The 11,347-nt window shown below is 36.7% G+C and overlaps 1 protein-coding gene across 2 annotated transcripts in view; it reads right to left on the reverse strand.

Annotated features, from left to right (window-relative positions):
• Positions 1–1,688: 1,688 nt before the first annotated feature.
• Positions 1,689–11,347, reverse strand: part of LOC139981067 (uncharacterized) — a 34,432-nt gene continuing 24,773 nt past the window's right edge. For both annotated transcript variants that reach the window (XM_071993224.1, XM_071993225.1), the window contains exon 3: positions 1,689–7,865. In XM_071993224.1, the coding sequence (XP_071849325.1) occupies positions 5,560–7,865 (2,306 nt within the window). In that variant the 3' untranslated portion in view covers positions 1,689–5,559. The remainder of the gene's footprint in view (positions 7,866–11,347) is intronic.

Genomic DNA, 11,347 nt, shown 5'->3' on the forward strand with positions numbered 1-11,347 from the left:
TTACTCGTCGGTACACCTGTGGGATAAAGTTCCGGTTCAATTCGATTTTAAAAGGATGTCCCAGCATGACGTCTGCTGGCATGACCTTTCAATACTACAGGCCCCGGGCATGTACGATGATCGTTAGAAATTCTTTAATAAATCTGCTTCGTAAAAAGTGACATAAATTGTGAAAAGGGAGAAGCAAATGTGTTTTGCGCCTTTACAAATTTCAGCCGTGGACCGGTGCGTCATCTCAGATCAATCCACGCATCTACGATGCGTGGACTTGTTGGTCTACATATAATCTAGCTAGACCACGATGAAGGGATCTGTCAGTATTGAACCCTTTCGTTTTTCGTTTTGAAAGAATTAAAAGGTGCTAAAAGGTACCGCAAAAATGGGTTATTAGTGAGACGAATGACAGACATGCATTTAAGTTAAGCAGATAAAGTCATAATTTCATGACAAGTTAAACTTAACACTAAGAACAAGTATAGGACTAGGTCACTCAGAGTTCGACGTTCGGGTTTATTTTGTTTTCTTTCTCAGTTTTTCTTTGTTTAAGTATAACGAGATAGTATGATATATCCACTGGAAGGCTTCTATGCTCTTGCCCAGCTCTAGACAACTTTTGTGTCTTATAGTCAATGCTTTCTCTAAAGTGTGTGCGCGTACATAGAGCCATGGTTGCATGGGGTATAAGGGTACGTTTTGGGAGCAATTTGGAGTAACCTCGCTTTCATTGATCTTATTATAAAACAATGAAGCGAAAGAAAATATGTTGACAAGTCAAATCGTTTTTATCCTCGTCCTTGTGGATTACCGGCGGAGGGCAACATCAGAAACCAAGACGAGGACGCTAACAACAAAACACAACAAGCAACAAATACAACAAAGTTTGCGACTACTGTTTACTTGTATATGAAACATGTTTTGTTTGCTGCGTTTTGCATAAAGATAATGTTATGTATATATATTATTAATATGTTGATGTTGTTCAATCTCACTCACTATGGAAAGCTGTTATCCCAGTAGTATATAATCACTGTCGGCATAGAAAGAGACTAATTTTACTATAGTAAATCGCACTTCTGCTAGCTATTGGTGATTTAGCGGCATCCTTTGGATGTTCTTCCGTTATATCTCAAAAAATAGATCATTATTCATAACGAATAATTATAGTTCATCTTCCATTTGCAAATCTCAATAGCAAATTATATTTCCTTTGTCATTTTCTATATATGTGCTGATAATTACAGTAAAATTAACAATGTGAATATGGCTTGTTTATCTTCCTTTCTGTTGTTGTTGTTATGATATTGGCACTGAAAGTATTTCAAAGTCCAACAACCTTCTCTTTTGCCACATTTTAATTAACTTTGAAGAAAGGGAAGGGGAAAAACTTTTTAAAGATTGAGTCGTAGTGTTTGTTCTTCCAACAGAAGTGTCATACATGGTTTCATTCCTCCATATGGATAGGTGCAAAGAGGTAAAATATTTAATATAGGCGATCGATAACGGGGTTGTCGGGAAGGGAAGTTCCTCCTGTATGAAAATCTCTGAAACTTTAGTTCCTTTGCTTGTCTGGAAATTTATAGCTAAATGAATTGCAAGGGTCTTCATTGCATATATTTCAAAGACAGAGAGAGTGAGTGAGAAATAGACAACAAAGAGAGAGAAAAGACAGGTATAATATAATTTCGTCAAATTTAATCAAATTTAATATATATAGAATAACAATTCATTACATTTATACTGTTCCAGCAGCACACATGAAGTGTAAAAAAAAATGGGATGGCTATATATACTTAACCAAGTTACTTAAAATTGAACAGTCCAATGGTAAAAAAATTGAAGAAAAATGTGCGAATCAATTATTAAAGTGCGTATTAAGAAAAATATTCAATGACTGGTTTTTATGTAACTGGATTTGATAGCAAACTGTATTTCACTGAATTGTATATAACGGAGAGTAAAGGAAGTAAAAATGTTGTTGTGTGTTATAATTGAAATGATAACACAAGAAAGGTCTTCCTGGACACCTCTTTCGATCAACTCAGTTAGTATCTAACTATAGGCCTTTATCAATATATATATATATATATCTCTAGTTGGGTATATCGGCCTACATGGATTTCTCTTACAGAATTACACAGTACCCTAGTACAGAAGGGATACTGTACCAGGGGAGTTTCTAGGATTTAAGAAGGAGACGGTGTGGCCCTGGGGTCGTTGAAGCAGACTCCCATGTAGGGGTGGGGGTGGGATTGAGAATCCCCACTGAGAAAATATTCTGAGGCATATCATTTATACTATAGAATAGGTCTATAATTAGGTCCATATGCAAGCAAGGCGGTGCTAGTTTACTATACCTTAATGGAGGGTTGAAAGAAAAATGTGTGTGAGTTGGGGAAGGGGGGTTGTACACCTCACATATCCCGCGCTTGACTAAATACCCCTGTAAAGAATCGCGATTAAGTTGACAAAAACAGTATTATCTCTTCTTGATGTATAGACGTGTATTAAACTATACAATTGATCGGAAACAGCCGCGCTCAGTTGCAATCGACTAGTTAGAGCTTTAAACAGATGTACATGCGGTTGTTGATGACAAAATCAAACGCTAGTTCAGCTTTCTTTACATCAAAGACTTACGATACCCAGTTTCCATATTTAGCTTTCGACAGCTCTCTACTCATTATAATACAGACCCCAATGACCAAAGTTCATCCACTACAAAGTTCGGTAAACGCAATGAGCCATTCAAATCCATAAGGGCGAAAACGGTAATGCGATTTGGTTAAATAGATGCAAAGAAAAAAAAAGAAAAGCAGAAAAAACATGGGTTAAGTCTTTAGACTTTTAATATTAAACAAATTTCACACACCTATAGTGGCCGCCCGCTGGGAACAGGCCTATGAAGAGCGCAAAATAGGATTCCGAAAACACCAGTTGTCAAACCACAATCGGACGCTTTCTACACAATGTGAGCTTCGTAGGAACAAGCCCAAGGCAAGAATATTTTACCCATGAACAAATTTCAAAAGACATATATTCCCCTCAAGTTTGCATTTTTTTGTAAATGACTTCCAAAGCTTCCAAGCGGACAATTAGTTGGAACAAATATCTGAAGGAAGTGAAGTCTAGTCGGACTTGTTTTCGCAAAATTGTCATAAAAGGCAAAGAAAGCAATAGCCGAGGGGATGTTTTCCATTTCATGAGACATTATTAAGTGTGGTAACCACTGGTAAAATACTAAGTAAACCACATAGGGTACTTCTTTCCTAGGAGGCATATGCTAAACCTGAGTAAAGAAGAAATCTAACAATTTCTTCTTTTCAAGGAAATATTATTGAATTTTTAAGATCAATGGAAGGACACATTGCAAATGATTGTGCAATATTGTAAAGACATTGTCAGTACTGAGGAGAATATAAATATTTCCTTTCAAATTATGGGTTATTTTTGTAATGCAACTTGGTGGACATAAATGACATAAAAATCTACTTTCTGACAATTCCGGATGTTGGTATACTTTGAACTGCCATTCGTTTATCATGCCATTATCCAAGCATATACGGTTAAAAATTCATCTCGACGTATTGCAAAGGGCTTTGCACTACACATTCTACTTACAATGATAGGGCATGGTTCTAACGTTATTATATCCAGTTTCGGCTCTTGTATGGTGAAAGGGCGTTCTTTGTAAAGTTTGAAAATCTCAACGTTCTTGTCGAAAGATCTTTAAATTTTGTAATGGGTATGATTATATTAAATGCTCATTCGGAACGACTTTCTTACTTTAAACAATGTGACTTTTACGTCTTAACTTAAACCCTTCTCTTACTTAAAAGCGGGTTGCGAATTTGGTAAATACTTAGCCTCAGAGCAACAGTCGTTCATTTAATAGTCGCAGGCAATTAACTAATTGAAAGAAGTACTCTTGAAATATTGATAAGTACCGTAAAAGCTGTTTACTCAAATGCCAAAGTCCCTTTCGAATTCCTAGATTTTGAAAGGAGTATAACTTTTGAACATAGCCTATCCCTTGCTAGAAAACAAACTGCTTGTACGCATCAGAATTAGACCTCGGAGGACATAAGTGATTGTTTGGGGTTGCAGTTAATTGCGGTAGTACAACAGACGAGAGAAAATCTTTAATTTGCGAGTCTGCACCTCCTAATATTGCTAAATTGAAAATTCATGAAAGCCTTGAAATATTGTTAATATTTTACCGGACGATATTAATCAAGATCTTCCTCATTGGAAGGATATCACGTCCCATTGTATGTATAGGTTGTGCATTCTTTATTAGATATCCAATGTAAATATATCACATTATGCAATGACTGCTACCCTGCACGAGCACGAGCCGCACGCGCGGCTACCATATTGGCCTGCACGCATTACTTTTGACGGTATGACGGTCAGATATATGCGCGGATTTGAGCATTTGCACTACGAACGAAATTCGTTCGCGCAGGACTAACCTAATGGTCAGAGTTTGACATCACCTTATGATCTATATGAAATGTATTCTTGGAACACAGTCGTTCCTTGTATCATTTTAAGAAGTATTTTACTTATTTTGAGGGATTCTTTTTAAATACTGCATCGGTAAGGATATAAGCTACTGATACATATATTTTAAAAATATATAAATTCGTTCCCTGATTCCCTTAACTTCAGAGAGAGTTGATCAAACCCGAAACTCTAAAGGTATATGTGTGTTTAGTGTTAATCTCACCTATACAAAGTTGACTTTACACAACTGTATTTTGCTTCATGAAGCAATATTTGGAATTGTCGTTCGAAAAACCTACGGTTACGAACAATGTTTTCTACTTCATTGAAATGTTGATCTTTATAGTTAGGAGTTCTGGCAAGATCCTTATTAATTATTAGAGCATTCGGGTTAATATTTTGAGTGATATGGAAATTTCTAAAATAATATGGATTTATTCATTTTTCATGCAACAAGATATTTTGAGAAAATGTCTACAGTATGGGTGCTTTAACTCAATGGTTCTTGTATTAAAAGTCCTTGAAAAAAATCAGGTTAGCAGTCGAAATTGAAAACTTTTCGAAATTAAATTCAAAACAGTGTCAAAATGTATTGAGCCTCCAACGAATGTTGGTTCTCGATGTTGAATAAACCATAAATGATATGTAAAATTTATTTTTTTAAATCAAGAAAATGTGTAATGTCGTAATGAACTACTAAATATGCAATTTATCTTAAACTGCTCGATGAATCGGCAGTTGTTTTATCGTTATATTGTCAAATTTCTATATCAAAATGTTAGAACTTTGAAAGCTGCACGTCCACATGTTTTCTGCTTAACTTAAAACCTTCTGAATTGAGAAATTGTATATTATAAAAGTTTACTATCTTGAAAAAAATCTTATACATATATAAATAAGAATCCGAATTATTTCAAGTTATGGATTGGTTGATAAAAATAAAACTTATAAAAAAAATCATTTCAGTCCAATAAATAAAGAAAGAATGAATTGAAAGCAAAACAAACAAAACAAATCCTCTCTGAAACCAGCCAATCACGTGGAGTATTTGCGTTAATATTCTACATAACGAATCCTCGGTCTTCTATGAGAGGACGCAAGCGACGTTGGTTGTACGTTAAAGTTTTGATCAAGTTTAGGTAACTGTCTTCTTCCTATTGGTCTTGCATGTAAATTGGCATCGCTCAAACTTGCTTCCGATTCATAGTCGCTCGTTTCATGAACGGGGCCACACCCCCGAACTAATGGACGTGTTGTCATCTGTCGTGGGGCACTCGTTAATTGTCGTTGTCTTTCGGCGTCGATCGGACTATAGCTATTCGCGTTTTCTTCTTGTTTCAAGGTACGATCAGAGAGCGAACCGTTCCCAGAGTCTAACGAGTCTTCCGATGTCGTTGACATCGTTGTTGACAGTGACGTCAGTGAGGTATATTTATGGCGACCTAGACTAGAATGTTCGTCAATGTTCGTTTCTAAGACTGACTTACTGTTAGACTGAGGGAATTTAATATAAGCGGAATGAGGATCTCGCATTTCGTAGCCAAAAGCATCCTCAGTTAGTAAAGGATCTGGGTTTTTGCCGGAGCGAGTTCGCGATCTGTTGCTGCCCTGGCTTGTTTTGCAACCGTTCACTGATGGTATCTTTTCGTGACCGAGTCGGCAATCATGCGTTGAGCTAAACAATTTTTCGCGTTGATTCGACGCCACGAGTCTCAGTTGTTCACTGTAACATACGGCATCATCACTCGACTGGAGCCGTAGGATAACATCCTCTTGTCCGTAAGTTCTTTGTTTCTGGTTGTCTTTGCACAGAATGAAAGATGGTGCGGTGTCGCGATATTGATCCGTTCGAGGAGGCAACCTTCGGCCTAGAGTCTGACTTTTTCTTGCGGAATTATTGTCACTGTAATTATCATTTTGATTGAAATTGCACTCGTGGCAAGGTTTGTTGTCGTACCTGGCCTTAACCCATACCTCGTCAGTGTCCGATATAACTCTACGTTGCCGTGGTAAACTGGTAGACTTTTTACTGTAGTGCACTTTTTCGGAAGGGTTCTGGGGCGATTTTGTTATTTTAGTCTTTCGCACAGTCGCTTCTTTTATAACCGGTTTTGAAGGGATTCCTGTGATGAGCATTGCATTTCCATTGTTTCCAGATAATTCCAAATTTCCAATGACCTTTGATCCCAGCTTTTGCTCTAAGTTTTTCCTTTTTGCTTTGCGTTCTATTAATCTTACTTCGTCGTCTGTTTCCGGTTGTCTTTCACTTAGACGTTCGCAAGAACGTGCTTTCTGTCTTTGCTTGAGGCTCGCACTTTGACTTACAACAGACGTTTCAACTGTAGACCTAATCTCCCAGTCAGAATCATAGTTTCTGTAAGACTTCTTCTGCGGCGAATTCAAAGCATTCAACTTTTCGCACGACTTGCTTCTTCTATTTTTCTTCCGATAGCGTCTTTGCAGTTTATCGGATACAGTTTGTTCTTCAGCAGGACGATTTTGTACAAATTGTTGACCAAAGTCCCTTTTTGTCTCTTGTGAGTCGGTTGAAGTTGTTGTCAGACGTTCACAAGATCGACTCAATAGTCGTCTTTTGAGACTATCTGGGTTGTTATTATTTCTTCCTAACATGCAGAGTTCACTGCCACTTTTTGTTCGTTGTATCCTGCGATGCCTCACCATGCATTCACTGTCTGATTCGAAAGATACATTGCGGTTGTTAGGGCGCCGGCTCCGCGATTCATAATCCGACTGGCTTCTAGTATAATACAGTTCACATGATGACACGCTGCCATCGTTATTTCGCCAAGCATTTATAAAATCTTCGTTATCTATTTTCTGTTTTCTTCCTTTAGTTCCAGGTTTTGGTTGTCTCTGTTTTCGTAAATTGTTGTCAAACCATGGTTCCTGGACCGGAGTTCTCTTTGAAATACAACAACTTTCGCTTTCCTCGTTGCCACAAACTGGGCACTGCCGACCGACTTTCCTCTCTTTTGCTCGACTTTTTTGGAAGATTTTAAAGAGACTGAAGCTCTTTTTCACATTAGCTAGTTTGGAGTCATTCTCCTTAAGATTTTCCTTCTCTTCGATTATTTCTACGGTAGATTGTGTCACGTCTCTCCTTAATGACGGGCGTCCTCGCTCCTCGGGTTGGCAACTTAAGCTACTCGCATCTTCGGATGAGGTATCGGCACGGGATCGGCTTTCTTCGGAAACCCCCGTGCTGGTGTCACTACAAGAAGCGTATCCTCGAGGAGTCCTTTCCCTTGATCGCGACCTGGCTCGATTGACTCTCGTCTTTTCTCGGGATAGCTCGCGTTTGCGATGATGGCAAACCTCACAGCAAGAGTCATCTTCACCTGAAAGCAAGGATACTGAATGTAAGTAACAGAAAACAAGCCTCCAAAATGGAAATGAAAATGAAAACAAAGAAACAAATAAAACAGAAGAAGTATTGCTTTAATGATTTTCGAGGTTTGAGTCTGTTTTGGGTATTTGGATTGGAAAGTATTTTATGATATCTAAATGTGGTGTTTATTGTTCCCTTTTTAGATATTGCTATAGTTTCAGTCTACTAGTGTGCAGTTTCCACATTAACATGCTCATCAAAAATTTTGTCCCATTTTGACAGCTATAGGGTCCCTCAACTTTATTGTCGCAATAATCTACTTCGTGATATTTCCTTGTACACATCTGAAGTGATCAAAATAACGACTCTACTCTAGAGATTTTGGCAACAAACATTCTATGAAAGCGAGAAAAAGTACAGATAATATTGAGCTTCATAATTAAATCATAATACGTCTATCAGTTTGTCGCCGTTTTAATGTTAAAACCTTACATTTATGATTTCTTTCTTGGTACCTCACGACACCCTGCCGCCTCTAAGTGCAATGTGTTACAAAACATGCCACTGTATTCTTCATGTTTAGTTCGTGTCCTTACAAATTATTCTACGGATTACAGAATCCTTTCAACCGACCTTCTTTTTCGAAGTCTTTATTTTAAATCCTGCCTATCTGTCAGGAAGTCATTGCTTAATTGCTTACGAAGTGACAATGGACACATTTACTCCGCGAATGAGTCGTAAAATTTGTCTCCATCACGAAGAATTAGACAAGACCAAATTAAATAAGAACAGAGATAGGCCACCCGTGAGGATTCTCTCTCGCTCATTTGTCATGGCTTTATCGAGGAACAAGGCCTATATAGTTACAGTGAAAACAATTTCCTTGGAATTCGGGGCAACGTATAGAGGCGAACGAAAAAAATTAAATAATCTTCAATGGAATCTGTAACACGACAGACCATTATCCACTTGGGAATGAATATGAAACTTTAATTGTGATCTGAATTAAATTTAAATTTGATCAAAAGTCAAAAAAGTCGATGCACTTTTAGACAGCGTTTTATTTTCTTCAAAATTTGTTGGTTGTGTACGTTTAGGTATGAATATATGTATAAACTTGAAATTATTTGATATAAGAGTAAAGGAGACATCTTGACGGGTTTGGCAATAACCTTTGACTGACATTGTATATCTAACAAAATATGCACAAAGGGGCAAATAAAGCGTTTGCTGCCATAATGAAATACAGAAAATTTATTATTGAACAAAATCAATCTGAGCATCTTTATCACATGCACCTATACGCTTTTGTTCCAAAAACAAAACAACAATGGTCGGTTTCAATCGATACGGCTTTAATATGCGCACTCATAGGCTGATCATAATGGACTTGTTACACCAAATAATATTTAACGACATCATAATCATGTATGTCATGTACGGTTAAAAACCGAAGGCATCAGTGTTCTTTTGACATGGTTAAATCTGATTAATCATTGTAAACTTTGCTGTTCATCGAACCATTTCATTTTAAAACCAATCTCAACTTTCTTAATAAAGTGGCATCAAAAAAATTTCATTTTAATCAAATTGGATGCACATTTCATCTTCATATCTGTGTTGTTGTACAAATTTTTGTTTTTTGGGCCATTAGAAGTTGTTGTTCATCAAAACAAAATTGATATTTTGGAATGGCTACTTTACTATTTTTTTTCTTTTTACTTTATGGAGCAAATCGATACGAAAGAAGGCACGGATCATAAAGTAAGAGATGGTGTATTTTAAAGCAATCAATTGTTTTCTTTCTCCATTCAGACAGAAGGCCAATTACTTTTGGAGCAAAAAAGTGCAATCACATAGCCTTGAAAACTGCCCCAGAGATGGATTGTGAAGCTGATTAGATTTGGCTTTTAATGTTTTGTCTATTATTTAAATAACAGATCCACGCAGTCCATAATTTAAGTTGAAAATAATATTTATTGTCTCTACACATGTCTTTACAAGTTTATTGATAAGAAATCTTATTCGGTCCAAACTTTGTGTACTATTTAAGTAGGACTATAAGACTTAAATGTCACATGATAGAGAACTGATAAATAAGTATATGAAGTACGTTAACCGCCAACATGTGACTTTCCCGGTGTATCTTCATTCTGATTATAAAGTTTTTGCATGTTTCTATGGACCAAATTCATACAATATGGTGCCAAATTTATACAAAATAAATAGAATGAAATCTCCAATGTGCATACAAAAACATGAGCTCATATATCGTCTGCCAATCCAATGAAGTGTATGTGCTCAAGATGCCCGCATCGACTGATCCACACAGCCGTAAAATCAATTAATAGTTGAAATGCCATGCATGAAAGCAGTCGAGCCTAACATGATGTTCAAGTTCAACAATGAAACCTAACCAAGTATGTGTGATCTTGAGTAACAGATGCAATTAGAACTGTCTTCGACAAGTTTGATTGTTTCGCTAAAAATTATTTCGGTTCGAGAGAGAAATTATATTGGACCTGTTCAGCTATAGGCTTATCTGTTTGGACTGCGTTGAATAGCGCTGTCGGTTCACGGTGCGTCGAATAAGGGCTGAGTGTATTTGGGTTAAGACCCACTCTCAAGGATTGAGAAGGGACTCTACAACATTTATGTGAAGATCTTGATAAGGAGTTGTAACAGCTGGATGCAAGTATCAAAGTCGCCGGTTAAATTAGATTCTGGTTTAATTCTACGATATTTTACTCAATCTTTCCGTAGGTTATGCTTCACTTATGTCTGTATATGTAGCCTTTGCATTTTAATAATATTATTGTTGCCATATCTCGGGCACACTGAATTATATAGGTTTTTCATGTATGAACGACCGCGTATAGGCATCTATATACAGTATATGTATTTTCAACATTGCATTAAGTTTATTTCACCTTTACGCATGCGCGTCTGTAGGTGGAAAATAGCTTATTAGTGCCCCAATTTTACCGGTTGCGAGGGTAATAAGCAGAAAGAGAGCGAAAAAATCTTTGAGCATTTCAAAGATTTTTTCAATGAATTTCGGAAGATAATCATGCTTGAATAATAGGTCAACAACGTAAAGAAAATCAATAATTCAGAAAAATATCAACCTCTTGAGGAAAGTACTTTGACAGTTCGGTGAAGAATACTACTGACTATGCAAAGGAAACATGGGATCAACAAAATAAACTTCAAACTAACATACGTTTGCACATCTGTACAAAGCTTTCTGAGTAAGCGGTTTGCCATTTCATTCGATTTAAGACATTGATTAAAATATTGGGTATGTTACAAGAGCCAGGCTTTGTAATAGGCTAAAACATTGAAATTCATGCCTAGCTTTTTCTTCAAGTAATAATAATTTTCATTAAAATATTGGTGATTGACGACGCTGATAATGCAAAAGTTAAATCCCCAGGAATAAAATGATAAAATCCGTTCCAATATGTAACACAGACTTTAGGTCATTGAATA

This window comes from Apostichopus japonicus, chromosome 15 (genome assembly GCF_037975245.1).
Source record: "Apostichopus japonicus isolate 1M-3 chromosome 15, ASM3797524v1, whole genome shotgun sequence".
Lineage (NCBI taxonomy): Eukaryota > Metazoa > Echinodermata > Holothuroidea > Aspidochirotida > Stichopodidae > Apostichopus > Apostichopus japonicus.